This window comes from Fistularia commersonii, chromosome 33 (assembly GCF_037954325.1).
Source record: "Fistularia commersonii isolate RoL2024-O1a breed Wild chromosome 33, RoL_Fcom_v1.0, whole genome shotgun sequence".
In the NCBI taxonomy this organism is placed as follows: domain Eukaryota; kingdom Metazoa; phylum Chordata; class Actinopteri; order Syngnathiformes; family Fistulariidae; genus Fistularia; species Fistularia commersonii.
The window spans coordinates 10,451,936-10,468,767 of record NC_141316.1 but is presented as its reverse complement, the minus strand read 5'-3'; the positions used below and the strand labels follow the sequence as shown (position 1 = coordinate 10,468,767).

The 16,832-nt window shown below is 54.2% G+C and overlaps 2 protein-coding genes across 4 annotated transcripts; both read right to left on the bottom strand.

The window, feature by feature from the left end:
- Positions 1-744: 744 nt before the first annotated feature.
- On the bottom strand, positions 745-8,273 carry rundc3ab (RUN domain containing 3Ab). 2 transcript variants are annotated; one of them, XM_086140976.1, is made up of 11 exons: positions 7,758-8,273; positions 5,983-6,098; positions 4,770-4,897; positions 4,051-4,136; positions 3,885-3,974; positions 3,722-3,802; positions 3,032-3,197; positions 2,785-2,942; positions 2,429-2,548; positions 1,825-1,925; positions 745-1,752 (listed from the first exon to the last, which is right to left on the bottom strand). In XM_086140976.1, the coding sequence occupies exons 1-11, from the start codon at positions 7,865-7,867 to the stop codon at positions 1,610-1,612; spliced, it is 1,299 nt and encodes a 432-aa protein (XP_085997102.1). In that variant the 5' UTR covers positions 7,868-8,273; the 3' UTR covers positions 745-1,609. The 2 variants fall into 2 exon arrangements, with proteins under 2 accessions (XP_085997102.1, XP_085997101.1); XM_086140975.1 differs by lacking the exon at positions 7,758-8,273 and adding an exon at positions 6,169-6,908.
- A 1,473-nt stretch (positions 8,274-9,746) lies between these two features.
- On the bottom strand, positions 9,747-16,145 carry pth3r (parathyroid hormone 3 receptor). Of its 2 annotated transcripts, none has more exons than XM_086140973.1 (13): positions 15,876-16,145; positions 13,340-13,445; positions 12,842-12,952; positions 12,641-12,765; positions 11,633-11,727; positions 11,405-11,558; positions 11,156-11,309; positions 11,019-11,079; positions 10,882-10,948; positions 10,707-10,801; positions 10,462-10,603; positions 10,344-10,385; positions 9,747-10,272 (listed from the first exon to the last, which is right to left on the bottom strand). In XM_086140973.1, the coding sequence occupies exons 1-13, from the start codon at positions 15,939-15,941 to the stop codon at positions 9,862-9,864; spliced, it is 1,629 nt and encodes a 542-aa protein (XP_085997099.1). In that variant the 5' UTR covers positions 15,942-16,145; the 3' UTR covers positions 9,747-9,861. The 2 variants fall into 2 exon arrangements, with proteins under 2 accessions (XP_085997099.1, XP_085997100.1); XM_086140974.1 differs by having other exon boundaries at positions 11,633-11,724.
- Positions 16,146-16,832: the final 687 nt, after the last annotated feature.

The window sequence follows — 16,832 nt, the reverse complement described above, 5'->3', positions numbered from 1 at the left end:
TCTGTGTAAATATCTCATGTTACAACGTGGACACCTGCGGCTCGGAGACGCATACACATGAATTTATTTACCGGTAGTTATTTCAACCGGTGTGGCTTATATTCAGGTGCGCTCAATAGTCCAGAGAATACGGTAGGCTAAAACATGAAAAGTGTATTTCTATTTTTTTTTTCATTTGTCTTTTGATGAGTTAATAAGAATAATAATATGAACAACTTTATTTATCCCGAAGGAAATTGTTGTGCCAGACTTTCAAGTATAACATAACAATAATAAATAATAGTAGGAAATTGTATAAACAGTAAAAAAAGGTGGGAGAATAAGAAATACAAATAAAACTATAAATTGTCAACTATAAAGGCCTAAAGTACAAAGATTTGAGTTGATGATAAACCTATTTGCACATCTCTTCCAGTAGTTATCTAATATAATTCACAAGAATTATAGCTAAATTATTATTATTATTATTGTTATTATTAAAACAATATGCAGGAATATATTATTATCAATAATAATAGAATTGCCATTTCATAATTATAATTCCCCTTTGAAATGCAGACATTTTAAAAGTCTACCGTTAAAAACTTGCTGTTCCCAACTGGCTTCATTATGAAAAAGAAATATCACATTGATATCATTGTTATGAGGTTTCATTTGGAGATGCTTCGGTTTGTGCCGGGCAGGTCTGACCAGAGCCAAGAAAAAATATTCAGAAATATTCAAATATTCTTCTGCACACACGGGTTTAACTTTTCCAAAAAAAGGCAGTTTTATTGCAGTTTTAAACAAAACAATGTTTGCATGATATTGAGACATATACGACGGTTCACGGTGCAAGTGAGCGTCTCGTGAGACGAACAAAACCGAAGGGATCGCGAGAAGAACCAAGACACGCACATTCCGCGCTCGCTAGTTTCCTGTTGCTAAACCGCCGTCCCACGCCGGGTTTGTAGGAAAAGACAATGAAAACATTCATTTTGCATAGTCACAATGCACCTCGCGCTGCGTGCGGCCGACGGCACGCCGCTTTCATGCTCACATTGCGGCGGCTCCGCAAACCCCGGAGACCTGACCTCTTCTCTTTACGTCACATTCTAACAACTGGATGGCTAACCTACCACGGAGTAAGTAACCTACCTACGTTCTAAACAAACTATTATTAAACCGCTTCTGTTAATTCCGAAAGACACCTCGCCACGTTGAAGCGACGCAGGTCCCGGAGGCCCTGGAGGAGGGTGACGTGGCTTCGCAAAGTTCGGTTTCTGCTCTTCCTCGGAGGTTTCGACACCTCGTCCTCCTCACGCCAGGATAAGACGCGCAGACGCGCCGACGTATAAGATGGACGAGCGCGGCGAGAACGGGACGGTGACCTTTGACGTGAGGACGGACGGACGGAGGCCGTCGGGCAGTACGGCAGCTATTCCTGCGTCGGTGACGGACGCTCCCCGAGACGGGGGCGTTGCGGAGGAGGCAAAACCGTAAAGGCGTGGCACGGGCGAGGGGTCTGGGCTCGGAGCGTAAAAATAAAGGGACTCACAATCAGGGCGGCGAGGGGCGGCGTTTGTCCGAGCGTCTCGGCGTCCGCTGAGACGTGCTTCTTTGGCGCCCCCTAGCCGGGGGACAGAGCGGGGCTGTTCTCAGCGCTGATGTTCACCAGGCACTCGCTCGACTTGAGGCTGGCCAGGGACTTGCAGCTGGGAAGGGACGCCAAGGACCCGCAGAGTCCCATCATGGACGGGGTGTAGTCCTTCCCTGAGGAGACGGGACAGACAGGCGGTGGGCGCCCTGACGGGGTCGGGCCCGCGGCGGCGGAGACGGACTCACCTGTGCACCAGGCGCCGCCGTTCTGTTTCCCCTCCGTCTTCTGGGAGTCCGAATCCAGGCTGATCTCCACCGACAGCAGCTCGGTGCTGGGGAAGCTCCGCCTGAAGGTTCAAAGCGGAGGGAGGATTTTAAAATAAAGGCTTGAAAAAAATCAAAATGAAAGGCGAGTTATTTTCCATCGAGTAAAGAAAATGTATAATGGCATGATGTTTCGAGCAAAAATTCGCTCTCCTTCAGATGCTTGACAAAATTTCCATTTAAAACACACTTTTTTTCCTCGATGTCAAATCAATGATCTTTAATTTTGGAGCGCTCTCGGTGTGCGGATTCTTTTCACACCGTTATATTTTTTCTCCATCCCTAACTGGCCTACGGATGTGCGTGTTTCTTCCTTTTTCTCACGCTCTTTGATAAAGCATTTCCAAATCAAAATCACAATGAGTCCATTTTTAGCCTCTTGGGCGCCCAAGAGGAGCTACAGGTTCGCAACGTGTTGCACAGAAGCATCACAAAGGTCTTATATTTAAAAAAAAAACAGCGTACACCAATGTCGCTGTTTGAAAAAGAGATTGGATTATTTCCTGACGCGGACGCTCGGTCGAACCTGCGGAACAGCTTGACGTCCTCCTGGCTGCTGTAGGTCTGCAGCGCCGGCCACTGGTTGACCAGAGGGATGGCCAGGTGTTTGGCCAGGTGTCCGGTGTCACAGGGAATCAGGCTGGTCCTGAGCGACAGAGAAGACGTTATCAGGCCGGTCTCGGCTTCTACTTCCAAAGCGTCCGCTCAGAGCCGCCGTTTACTTAGCGGCGCGCAGCTGACGCTAAAACCCCATGACTCACTGCTTTCCGAGAAACGGACACGGCGATAAAAGTCAGATAATGTCAGTCAGTCGGTCATCGTCTTTGCCTACTCCAGTAACGCTGTGCTAATGCTATGTACTGTCAGCGAGCTAATCCTCACAGCTGCTCCTGGAGCTCCAGAACTATGGCTTCCAGCTCCTTCTTCTCCTGGAGGCTCTGGCTCTGGAGCTCCTCCAGCCGCACCTTTATCCTCTTGTTCTCGACCTCGGCGTTCTTCAGCTGGGACTCGCGCAGCCGGACCAGCTCCTCCAGGTAGCCCTGGCAACCGCGCACAGACGGCCATCGCTAAAGCAGCTACATAAACAAGAAACGATAAATCCCCAGAGAGGTAACGGTTGGACGCGCACCTTCTGAGCGTTGACGATCTTGAACCTCTGCTCCATCTTGCGACACTTGGTGCTCCAGCTCTCCTCGTCGGAGACCAGGGGGACGTAGGGGTGGTCGGGGAGGCTGTCGTCGCTGGCGCTGCTGTCCACGCTGCGCCCGTCGTCGTCGTCGCTCAGGTAGTCGTAGCTTCGGAAGAGACGGACAACCTGTCTGACTGTGGTTGTTCTGGTTTCAGCTCTGGAGTTCTTCGCTCCTTCGCCTCGAAGGATCCGTATCGGAACGAGAAGGTGGAACCCAAACTCCGGTCGGAGCTCGGCCGATGTCTCGGGGTGCCTATTCCTACAGGGGGCGGAGCCTATCACAGCTGTCATTCACCATGGACCAATCACAGAGCGTCATACGGAGACATCCAACCACGCGCCCTCTCATTCAAACATCTGGACAGCGCAGGGTGTCCAGCGGACCTCCTGGATGTGTTTGGACTGCAGGAGGTCCAGCGGAGAACCCCGAGGAACCCGGGAGCACGGAGACTCCACGCAGGAAGGCCTGCTGTGGAATCCAAGCAGGGACCTTCTGAGGAGGAGAGCCAACCCCTTCCCCGCCATCTTCTCCGGAGATCTGACAAAGGTGACTCTTGGCCTGGGAGCGGTTCCCCTGGACGCTCAGGGGGTTCCTTCAACCTCCCCTCAGCTCGGAGTCGGCGTGTTTACCTCTGCGTGAACTTCAGATACGGCGTGTAGTCGATCACCGCGGGCGATTTGTTGTCCAAAGCTTCTCCTTTCAGGCAGAAGCTGTTCGAAAGAGAAGGTGCGAGAACGTGAGCGGCGCTCCCGGTCCGTCCGCCACGCCCTCCGGCCGCAGAGCGTCGCTCACCTAAAGTCTATGGCTCCGAGGCCGATGAGCATCCCCGTCAGCACCGTGGCTTCTTCTCGTAACATGATGGCTCCTTCTGCGTAGAACCTCCTGAGGGCCGGGCGGAGAACAGGTTCACATGTGGTTCACCGGAATCGGAAGACGAGGCGGCGCCGAGGCCCCTGACCTGGTAGTCCTGCTGTCTCTCAGAGCCGTGGCGACGTATTCCGACAGCCTCTTCTCCATCAGGGCCACTCGGAGCCAGGCTCGGCCCTGAGGGTCACCAGAGGTCGGCGCCTTAGCATCACGTGGAGATACAGCCACACCCGGACACTCCGAACTCGGTCTGCTCGTACATCGCGTTACATTTGAAACGCCATGAATCTGTTCCGGGCCGGGGTTTTGTTATGTTTTTAAAAAGGACGATGACTTCAATTACAAATAATGTCAAAAAAATATAAATGATCCATTATAAAGGAGAAATAAACGGAGAAGATGTGTGCAGGAGGTTTTCATTTGGCTCCACACTTAATGCTACGATGCTATGCTAAATACTTAGCAGGGAGTGAAGCCGCTCCTCTTTTTAAAAGCATCAAACCGATGTTGGTGTCAAACGCTCATCCGCTCGCCGCTAACTCAGATCACAGAGCTGAACTTCCACTGAGCGACGGCTTGTAAGGTGGACATCTTCTAAGTGGATGCAGCCGTGGGCTGTGGTTCAACCGTACTTTGAATATCTGGTGATTGTCTGGAGGTTATTCAGAAGAACGTGAAGAATAAATCTCAATGAATGCACAAAGTATCCGGAATCCAACGCGGGTCTTCACGGCCAGACGTTCATGGTTGCTCATTTGGTTTCTGCCGATTTGGAGGTCCTCCCTCGCCGCATCTTCCCCGGGTACTTGCCTTAGCTCGCGAGGCGCTGATGTTCTCCATGCTCTCGATGCTGTTGATGCAGCTGTTGGGGACTTTGGCACAGGCCAGACGGACGAAGTCCCAGAAGCTCCTCTGGCCGTCGAACCAGCTGCCGGAGCCTGAAGGAGGTCGTCGACAGGGTCAGGGATCTCCTCTCTGGACAGATCTTACACATAGGTTAGCTGCCATGCTGGGCGTAGAACAGTCCCAGGAGATGCAGGACTCTGAAGGCTCTTCTTGAGACTGTCGGACCCCGAGCTCAGGTGCTGACATCACGTAGTGTTCTCAGCTTTTAACTGTTTTGATTTGGGGAGCAGAACTTGTAGAGATGTTACTTTGGAGCACCACAACGTCACATGCCAGGATAGAGTGCCTCGATGTCTACATCCATGATAACAAGAAACAGCTAGTCCTTATCGCAACATCTAGTCGACACCCAGCACCTAGTACACATCCAACATCTCGTCCACAACCCAGCACCTTGACATCACCACATCATCTAGGATCCAGTCCACACCCAAACATCTAGTCCACATCACAACATGTAGTCCACCTCACATCACCTAGTCAACACCCAAACATCTAGTCCACATCATATCAATAGTCCACGCCCCAACATCTAGTCCCCAATCTAACATCTAGTGCACATCACAACATGTAGTCCACCTCACATCACCTAGTCCACACCCAAACATCTAGTCCACATCATATCAAACAGTCCACAGCCCAACATCTAGTCCCCAATCCAACATCTAGTCCACATCCCAGTGTCTCGTCATTGGTGCATCATCTAGTCCACATTACAGCATCCAGTCCACACCCAAGCATCTAGTCCACGTCACAACAAGTAGTCCACATCGCATCACCTAGTCCACACCCAAACATCTAGTCCACATCCCAACATCTCGTCGTCACCACATTATCTAGCACACACCCAACCTTCTAGTCCGCATCACAACATCCAGTCCACACCCAAAATCCAATCATAAAACGCAAATCACAACATCTCGTTCCCAACCCAACATCTAGTCCACCTCCCAGCATCTCGCATTACCACATCATCTAGTCCTCATCGCATCACCTCGCCCATACCCAAAAATATAGTCCATACCCAAACATCTAGTCCACATCACAACATGTAGTCCACACCAACATCTAGTCCACCCTCCAGAAGGTCCAGTCCACCTTCGCAGGTTCTCCTCACCTTTGAAGCGGTGGCTGAGGATGTGTTCAAGGATGGCTGCAAAATTGATGAACTCCTCTGAAGAATCGTCGATGGGCTCGGCGGTGTACTTCTCCAGAAGGGTCTTCACTGAGAACCTGGGTGAGGGTGAGGGAGAGCCATCGTGAGTCCTTCTTCACTGAACAGATGAAGACAACATCGTCTCACCCGCCTGTCCCCGTCTGACTGTGCAGGAGACCTTCTGTCGTGGCTTCAGGAGGTTCAGCCCACTCCACCTCCAACAGAAGACTCCGGTATGGAGAGATGAAGCCACTGCTGATGATGCAGCCTTCTGCACAAACATCTCCACGGCCAGCGGAGCACATCTGGCAGAAGCTACTTACGATACGAGATGTCCGGGGGAAGGTCTGCATGAAAAGTCATGGCTTGAAATGAAAATGGGAACTTGGTTAAGGAAGAGGGTTGAGAAGATCAGGGTGAGGAGCTCAGGAGTCGAGCTGCTGCTCCTCAGCATTCAGAGGAACCAAGTGAGGAGGCCTCTCTGGACCTCTCTGGACCAGAAGGAGGTCCTGGAGGAGGCCCAGGACGGTGGATGGAGGTGAACAGGTCGAAGGGTGGAAAACCAGAAGGCCTGGCACCACGTGTCCTGGTTTCTGTCGATTCCGTCATCATAGACGGGAAGTTGAAGACCCTGGTCCAGGTCTGCTTCCCAATGGAATTTTCCAAACATCTCCGCATGACGAGGGAGATGTCGCAGGTGTGAGGAGACCACGCGGGATCATAACCCGGAGAACGGGCGGCGCCGACCGCGAGGAAAGGTCGAGCAGAAGGTCCTGGGTGTGGCCGATGCTCCGTTAGCTCGCCGGCTGATGAAGGATCTGAGCGGGTTTGATGGAACCACCGCATCTGCTGGAACGGCGGACGTTCACGTCCCACGCTGTGCCTGATGAGCGCGTCTCCAAAGAGACAAAGGCCGTCCTGACAGCCGGGGCATCGCGCGCTCCCATTGTTCCCCGGACAACGAGGCCTCAGTCTGAGGGACGGACCTTCAGCGGACCTTCAGCGGACCTTCAGCAGACCACGGCCCTTCACCTGGAGCGCTGTCCTGATCCAGGCCAGAAGACAAACAGCGGAAGTTCTCCGTGGCTTGTAGATCAGATGTTGATCTTTGTGTCCGTGATGTAAAACACACACACACACACACACACACACACACACACATGCTGCCACTTGAAGCCGGCAGATAGCAAGATCTTCATGTTCCTCCGTGGGAAAGTAAACAGACTTTCCCACCACCACGTCGTCCCTCAGATGATAAAGCTGAAGAGCAGAAGTACGAGCGAACGTCCTCGCCTTCGGAGGAGCTCCAGGGCCCGTGAGAAGCTCCAACCTGCTGTAGGACAACAGAAGGAGGCTGGAGGAGGAAGCCAGCGAGATGGGCTTCAACCAGGAGGTCAGAAGGTTGCAGAGCTGCGCTGGACCTTAAAGCTCTCAAGCAAACACATCAGATCTACGGCTGCGTGCACTCATTCACTCAATGTGTATGTGTGTGTGTGTGTGTGTGTGTGTGTGTCTCCAGAGAGCTGGTCCTTGCCCCCCTTCCCCCTCCAGGAAGGTTGTAACCATGGCAACCAGGCCTGAGTGAGGAGAAGCCGTGGAGATGACAATGCTAAAGTCAGATGAGGACCCCCCCCCCCACACCTCGTGTGACGTCACCCTCTCCCTCCATCATCCGGGTCACGGAGGAGAACCGGGAAAAGACGGGAGACCCCACGCAACCCACGCACACCACGCACCTGCACACGGTGATCAGGTTCCTCCTCTCCACGGCCACGTTCCGCGCGGACCCTCCCCGCCTTGCGCCGTCCGCCGCGGCCGCCGCCGCCCGCATGCAGCCGGCCTCCATCCGGCCGGAAGTCCGGCGAGCCCCGCCCTGCCCGCGGCCCAGCCAGACGCTCCGGGACGCCGGCGGAGGAGGATGGAGGTCCGGGGGACCGGAGGTCTGGAGGTCCGGGGGACCGGAGGTCTGGACGCCGGATGCTGGATGCAGCCGAGCCGCATCCGAAGGGTCGAGCCGCCGACAGCCCGAAGCCCGGCGGAACGACCGGGACGACCGGAAGTGGCAGCGGGACGGTCGGCGTGGGTTCGCTCGACCTTTGTGACGAGGACTGTTACATCCTTCTCTCTCTCTTCTTCTCTCTCCGTCTGCCCGCCTCTTGCCTGACGTTACCGTGACGTCATCGCCGCGGTTCACGTCACGGCGGGAGAGGCGTCTCCATGGTGACGGGCAGACGCCCCATCCGGCTTCAGATACGGTTTGAAATGTTTTTGTTTGTTTTTTTTTCTCTCCGCGGTTGATTTTAACTTTACGTTTGTTTCGTGACAGAGAGGCGGGGATGCCGCATTTATCTGACCTCATAAGTCACATGAGAGGGGATTTTATAAAGTTAGATGTCATATTATTGTGTAATATGTGATGTTTTAATGTTATAAGTCACATGAGAGGGGATTTTATAAACTTAGGTGTCATATTATTGTCTTATATGTGATGTTTTCATGTTATAAGAGACATTGAAGGGGATTTTATGGTGTTATATGTAATATTATTGTGTCATATGTGATATTCTAATGTTATAAGTCACATTAAGGGGGATTTTATGATGTTATATGTCATATTATTGTGTTATATGTGATGTTTTAATGTTATATAACGTGATTTTCTTACATGTGATATTATGTTAAATGCAATGTTTTTAGTCAGAAGTTACATGTTATTTGACAATGGGATGTGAGATTGCATGTGATCTTACGCTACGTGTGAAATTGTGTTATTTGTGATGCTATCTGATGTGTGTCATATCATCAGTGAAGTTGTTGTGATGTAAGTGATTTTATGATATATGGTATTATTGTGTTCTATGTGATGAAATGATGTGGTGTTATTCCGGACGCCGATTTATTGATCCTAAATGGATTCACGCTGAGTGCATCGGTCGAATTGAAATACATCCCATAAATAACTAAGCAAAGGGCCGAGGCGGTAAAAACCGTGGATCTTCTCTGACGGGAACCCTGGGCTTGAGATCCTGCGGGTCTGGAGGAAGGTCTTCCTGTCAGGGTGAGATCATCGTCACCGGGCCCGATCGCCTCGGTCCTCCCTCATTTCCGATCAGCGCCCGCCTCCTCCTTCCCGGCATCTGAGGAGGCGTTCATGCCCACGAGATCTGGGCGACCGAGCTCACAGCGTCCGGCGTGGGTCGGAGCGCCGCTTCTCTGCGGGCGTCTGCAGGAACACACCTTTCACTGAACCGTCCACCTCAGCGAACTGAAGGACCATGTCTTCATCTCAGCGCTGCCTTCTTGTAATGGGAGCGTCACATCAGCCGGGGGGTTGAGGAGCTCATCCTTCGCCGGGCTTTTAGCTGCAGATCTTCTCTGAGAGCTTCCGGCAGCTCATTTCATACGTTCCATCAAACATCTCCAATTTCTTATCCCCAACGCCGAGTGAAAGAACTCACCTCTCACCGCACGGATCCTCTCATTCTCTGCACCTTCTGAATAACTTATTCCTCAGAGCCCATTAGGTGACCTTTTTGTTCTCCTGCTCTGCAGTCCTAATCGCTGATGCGTTGGAGGGCGAGAGAAGCCCCATCCTCCAGACCTCCAGCACCTGGGCTTCATTCATGACATTTTAGATTTTGAAACGCCTTCAGAGAAGAACCTGTTCCTTCCGCACCTTCTGGGCGGAGATGTTTGCAGAGCGACAGAATCATGACTGCTGTTAGTTCTGATCGAGAGAGGTTTTCTTGATGAACCATAAGGAGACGCCGCACAGGTCATTTTGCATTTGAATAAAAAACACAACAGCGAGTTCTATATTTACAGTTGGTCCTCTGCGCTTCACAGGGCCGTCTCCAGCTCCTTCGGGGCCGTCCGTCCGTCCCGTCCTCGTCCGCCGGGGCTTCGGGGAGAAGCTTCGGAGCCGCGTCCCTTCCCGCCGCCCCTGCCGTGGCGGGCCGAGGCCCCCGCCGGCTCCTGGGCCTCCGCCTCCCCGGGCAAGAATCCGGGCAGGCCGCTTTGCCGGTAGGGCGAGGGGTGGCGGGGCGGCCTGGACCCTCCGGGGCCCCCGGGGGCCGAGGAGAGGGCCCGGGGGTGGGCGGCGGACAGGCTGACGCTGTGGGTGGTGGTGTGGGACATCATGCCGCCGTAGTAGCAGCTCCCTCCGCCGCCGCTGCTGGTGATCCTGGCTTTCTGCTTGAGGTCCAGAGCCAGGCTTCGTCTCAGCCACGCCTTCCTCACCTCGGCCTGCACCTGCCGACGCCGGACGACCGGAGTCACCTGACGGAAGCCTCCGGCGAGACGCCGGCGCCACGCCCGCTTACCTCCCCGTTGCAGAAACAGTAGATGAACGCCACGAAGAAGCCCTGGAAGAACGGAACGGAGAACCTTTGAGGCACAGCGACGTCAGAGCGGAGATACCTCGCGGTCGACGGTCCGAACCTGGGACGAGTTGAAGAACATCTCGTAATGCATCTGGACCTGCCACAGCACGCCGGTCACCTCGGTGTAGGGGAGCGCCATGAACAGCATGTAGTGAACCCCGAACAGCGGCATCAGAACCAGCGTGGACTTCAGAAGCTTCCTGTGCGGGGTGGGACGGGTCAGCAGCCGGGGCGCCCGCCCGCACACACACACACACACACACACACACACACACACACACACACACACACAGCGGGTGTTACCGGTACTGCTGTCGAGGGTCCAGTTTGCCAGTGTTGGTTTCCCACAGCTTGGAGGCCAGGACTCGTATGATGTTGACAAACAGGAGGAAGTTCACCTGCGGCCACAGGAGGATCAGGTCAAAGGTCAAAGGTCAAAGGCAGCAGGTTCTGATCTCCCGCCAGATGTTCTCCTTACAACAATAGCGGCCAGAATGGGCACTTGATAGATCCACTTCAGGTTTCCGGCGCTGATGTCCCAGCATCTGTAAGGAGAAGGGGCGTTTGAAGGCCCGGGTTCGGCCCGGGTTCCTCGGCCCGGGCGGCGTGACTCACTGCGTGTCTGCCAGCGACGCTCGCGCGCTCACCCACACCGACACGAAGACGGCGGGAACGCCTGGGGGAGCAAAAGTGCGGTGATGTCCCGTTGTCTCGGCGGCGGCGGCGGCGGCGGCGGCGGCGGAGCTGCTTACCCCAGCCGATGATGATGAGAGCCCACAGGTAGTTCTTGTCAGAGAGGAAGGCCATGAAGATGAGGCTGTGCAGGTACAGCCCCTCCACCAGGATCCAGAAGTGATTGGTGGCCAGGAAGTAGAGGAAGAATATGACGGCGACTTTGCAGCCCGCCTGGGGACACCGGGGACACGTGAGGAAGCTCCCGAACGGCCCGGATACCGACCTCCGCGGCGCCGCTCCAGGAACACGCCGGTTTTGACGTTTACCGTGTGCCGCCTCTCCCCGGGGAGCTCGGCTCCGGCCTCGCCGTCCTCGGACACCGAGTAGAGCACGGCGTCCTTCACGAAGATGCTGACCGCCCGGCACATGAAGGAGGTGAACAGGTGGATGTGGATGTAGTTGCGGGTGCAGTGGAGACGCCTGGGCGGCAGAGGAGAAGCAGAGCTGAGCTTCGCCGTCACGCCGGAGATCCCGCCGGCCGCGGCGTGTCTTACTTGAAGTAGCAGAGGATGAAGACGGCCACCAGCAGGGACGCCAGGGAGACGGAGTAGCCGATGGTGTACATGAGGTGGAGCCTCTCGAACACCTTCTGGACAGAGCAGACGAGGGCTCCATGTACGCCGGACCGGCATTCACACGGTCATTTTATCATTTTGGCCGTGAAAAATCAATTTCTCATCTTTGCGTTCATCCACCGTATATTTGGCACGATAAGGCGCACTTAAAATATTTAAATTTTCTCGGCTTATGTATGAATCTTTGTTGCGCTTATTGACCTCCAACCAATTCTATGCGGGACGTCATGAATTGAAACTCAAGGCTGTCGGTTGCGCGGTAGATGACGGGAACGGAGCCGCCGCTCAGACGTTAACGTGAAGGAATCGATGGGATGGAAGTGGGAGCGAGCAGATGAACCGAGCCGAGTGAAGACCAACAGAATTTGTGAGAACAAACCCAGATGAATAAAGTTCCACTAAACCGACTGTTTAGTTTTGCTTTATATACCGTATGTTTTATTACGCGGCTCATAATGGATGATTCCCTTAAAATGCGTTGCGTTGACGATTGCATCGATTTGTTCGGTTACCTTCTCCGGTCAGCGAGTGGAGAACTGATCCCGGCGGCCGCAGCTGTGTTTTTTGGTGATATTGAATGACATGTGTACGTCGCCGCGTGTTAGATAACCGCTCACGATAGCCAGCTGTGAAAAGTCATTTTAGAAACTGAAATGAAGAAAAACACGAGTTCCATGTTGTTCGAGCGACTGAGCGACCGGCTTGAAGAAGCACCGAAGGACGCGGAGAAGGAAGTCCTTCAGGTGCTCTGTGCCAAAGAGTATTAAATTCAATGGAATAAAATGTTAATTTGGAGCGTTATCCTTGTTTCTATTTACAAAATCTTTTCATTTCTCAGGGATCTCGGCCTCATCCTTGAGTCTATGGATGCAGGTTTGTCTCGCACGTTAACGTGAGGGTCGTGTCCTCCGGCCGAGAAGAACGCACCTCCTCCTGTCCTCTGTGGTTGAAGGTCAGGTAGGTGGTGCACTCGGTGTAGTTGGCCCAGGTTCTGTTGATGACGGGCACCTGCTCCCAGCTCCCCGCCGCGTCGCACAGCCGGTGGGCCCTCCCTGCACGGCGGGAGGCGAGACGCAACCGCGTGACGCCGGGAACTCCTGCGGTCCCCGAACGCACCGCGCTCCTCACCTTTGTGGTTGAAGTCGTAGATGTACTCTGGACAGGGGACGGAGACGGGCCGACCCGGACGGCTCCGGGGCCAGCAGATGATCCCGTCCCACTCCGGGACGCAGTCGCCGTCTGAAAACGCGAGACAGACGGTGACACAGAACGTCCACGACTTTTGCGGGCGCCTTCTCTCCACGTCGTCGCAGATCCGGCCGCGCAGGATATGAGTTTGGGGGCCTTATCTGATCTCGGCGCCGTGATGAATCTAATATCTGATCATCTGCACGCGGACTTGTTGACCTCGAGGCTGTTTTTAATCTTATGGGGGTGAAGTCCGCTTGACATTGAATGATTTCCTGGTTATATTTAGACCCGAGGAGGGCGCGATTAAAACTTCACCCGGTTCCAAACACAAAGATAAGACGCCCGCCGCCGGCTTTATGACCGCCGTTTAGACACCAGACACAACGAATCCAATCAAAGTCTAATTACAGAGGGTCTTTCTTATCAATAACGCACCTTGAACGCCATCCATCTGGGCCTGGATGGTCTTTTCGCACTTGGCGTGGGCGCCGATCAGCACGTAGATCTGCTCGTCTCGCGTGATGACGTCATCGGAGTCTATCTGCGGGAACACAGAGGAGACGGATCCCATGATACGGCCCTCGGGCACGGGCGAAGGCGGGATACGGCTTCCGGCATGGAGAACGTGCACCGTACGGCCAAAAGTATCGTCTCAGACGTCCAAGTAATGAGAATCGGGTGTTCCGGTCGCTTCCACGACCTCAGGTGTATCAAATCAAGCACCTCGGCATGTTTTTACAAATATTTGTGCCAGAACGGGTGGCTCTCAGGAGCTCAGAGAATCCAGCGTGGAGCTGTGATAGGATGCAGCTGTGGGACAAATCCAGTCGCCCCAAAATATTCCACAGTCCACTGGATTAGAAGAACATGGAGGTGTTTGGGAGCGACGTAACAAAGTTGTAGGCCACGTAAACTGACGGAGGGGTCAGCGGGTGCTGAGGCGCATCGTGCCAAGAGGTGGCCGACTTTCTGCAGAGTCCGTGGCTACAGACTTCATGAGGCCTTCAGATGAGCTGAAGAACAGCGAGCAGAGAGCTTCAGAGAATGCAAAGCGTGAGATGCAGCGGCGTAAAGCACGCCGACACCGGACTCACTTCTCTGAAGTGACCGATCACGCTTCTCCATCTGGCAATCTGATGGACGAGTCCGGGTCTGGAGGTCTCCAGGAGAACGCTACCTGTCTTGGTAGTTGTCTGGAGGAGGATCATGGTGTGGGCTGGTTTTTGGCCTCTTCGTTCCAGTGAAAGGAACTCTGAAAGCTTCAGCAAACCAACACATGTCGGACAATTCCACGCTCCCAACTTTGTGGGAGCCGAACCCTTCCTTTTCCAACATGACACCAAGCTGCATGAAGACATGGAGGACAGAGAACTCGACTCTCCCGCAGAGTCCTGACCTCAAGCCCGTAGAGCACCTCCGGGATGAATGAGAACGGGGACCGGGAGCCGGGCCTTCTCGGCCAACATCACAAACGCGCTTCTGGAAGAAAAACTTCCATCAACAGCCTGGTGAAGCTTGCGGACAGCCTTCCTGGAGGAGCTGAGGCTGTTCTCGCTGCAAAGGGTGGACCCACGTCATATTGAACCCCACGGTTTAGGAACGGGATTCACTGAGGTTCACATGCGAGTCCAGGCAGGTGAGTGAATACTTCTGGCCATATCGTGAGTGTTTGCAGCCCCCGGAAACCAGAATGTCATCCCCTCTTCCTCCATCTATGACGCTGGTCCTGCTCTCAGAGGCAGTTCGGCCACAAATGGAGACACACGAGCATTCACACGTCTGGCAATGTTGTCTGTCCTCCATCCTGGCGCTTTTAGAGCAGATGTTTCCGACGAGCCACGGAGGTCGCGGCTCCTTCTCCCCGTCCCTGACAGGAAACGGTGGCGGGGTCTTCTCCGGAGGCCGGGGGGTGCGAACGCTCCCAGGGCTCCGTCTGCTGCCTCAAGGTGTTGTGAAATAGTTGCGTGAGCGTGCGGTATGTGGCGACCCCCTGCTAGCCCCCCCGCCGACCGCCCGTCTCCAGGACCGCGGACGCTTCCACCGCATATTCGACATTTGAAATTAAACTTCTGCGACAAAGGTGGGTTTCTCGCAGTTGTTCCAAGGGTTTGTTTATCACCTCTGCGGACGCACGGATTATCGATCCTCGGGTTTCTGCTGACGGACGGCACGTTAGCTAAACAATGGTTCCACGCCTTTGTGTCACCATTGATTTTCTCTCTCGAGCCCGGCCTCCGCGCACGGTTATTTTCAAGCTGGCCGAGCGGCGGCCGTAAGTCTGCGTCGCTTTGACACTCGGGATCGACCGGCCCGACGGAGAGACGCCGACCGCGGCCGCCGGAGGATTACACCTCTGGGGGTCAAAGGTCACCGGTCGGGGGAGTGAAGTTGCCCGCTGGAGGTTTCTGGTTGTCAAGGCTTCACCGCTTGTTTGTACGCCGCGGCTTTCTTTGTTTTTTGTTTCCCCCCGCACGCACTCTCCTCTCCGGGGTGGACGACTTTCCCGAGTTCGACGCGTTTAAACGGTTCCTCGCGCCAAGCGGGAGACAGAAGCTCTTGTCTCCGTCGTCTCGGAGGGAAATGTGAATCACCGCCGGTCCCGGCGGAAGGCTGACGCAAGGGATTCATCGCCGTCCAAGATCCAGGCCATCAAAGAAAGTCACAGGCAGATGAAATCTTCTATATTTGAGAGGAGGCGTCACCTCCGAGTCAGAGTCGTTACGGTGTAAAATATGGTGCCACCGCGTGAAACGGCTTAAATCTGCAAAATGGGAAAAGTCTGCTTTGAAAAGATATTTTAAAACATTTAACGAGTTGTGTCTGGTTAGAACGGACGAACGTCTTCTCCCGATTGGGCGCATTTGCAGTAAAAGGCCGGGAGCATTGGTCCGGCGGACAAAGCGCACGTGAGGTCGTCCGAGCCGCCGGCCAATGGCGGGTTTCATCCAATTAAGGAATCAATAACACTCACCAACGCGGTCGCCACCAGGAGTCCGTGCAGCAGAGCCAGAGCGCCCATCTCCTGCGAGGACAACATCACGCCAGCTTAGATGGACGCAGCAGTTCCCTCAAAGACCCGCGGCTCAGGTCATCCTCCCGGCGCTGCGTTCAGGGAGCGTCGGTCCCGGGGCCGTCCATGCCCGCCGACCGGACAAAGGTGTGTTTTGTTTTGTTGTCCTCGCGGGTCAAAAAGGACGGCGTCCAAGCGTCAAATGCAGAAACCGTCTCCGGAGAGCCGCCGCCGCCGCCTGTGTGCTCGCCGCCAGCCGGACGCTCTAATGTCTTTAGGGAGCCCCGACCCCTGATGGTGCAAACCTCCTCCCTCTGCAGCTCCGCCGTGCCGGAGACGCCTCGGCTTAACTCTTTGTGCTCCTGCGGAGGGTCGGCGTCTGTGTTTGCTCTCCCATCTGTCCGTCAGCGTCAGCCTGCCGCCGACGCCTCCCATTATCTCAGAGGGAAACAATAAGCCCGGCTTCCACCGTAAAACCAGATCCTCTCCGAGATCAGACCCCTCTTTGAATCTCAACCGAACCCGCGAGGTGAGGACACACCGGAGGAAGGGACAGAAACATCGATATTCATTTCGAGCATCTGCGTGGACGAAATATTTCCTTTCTTGACTTGAGACGGAACCGACGTGCAAACGCGGCCGGCTAACAGTCGGACAAAGGCGTCGTACTTGTGAATCTTTGAGGCCGACGGTTGAATCCCCTCTCCGTCACCGGCCTGTTGGACGTCCCCGAACGCACCGGCTCTCTGCAGATTTACATCCATGTTCAAATATGAAACGCTGGATTCATGAGACGGCTGAGAACGTGAATGTGCCTTTTGACTGAACACTTTTGTCTTTTGAAAGGGTCTTAAATTAATTGCCTCGGTCATTATAGGTCAAATCTTTTTTTTGCCTCCTTATTCAAAATATGTCACA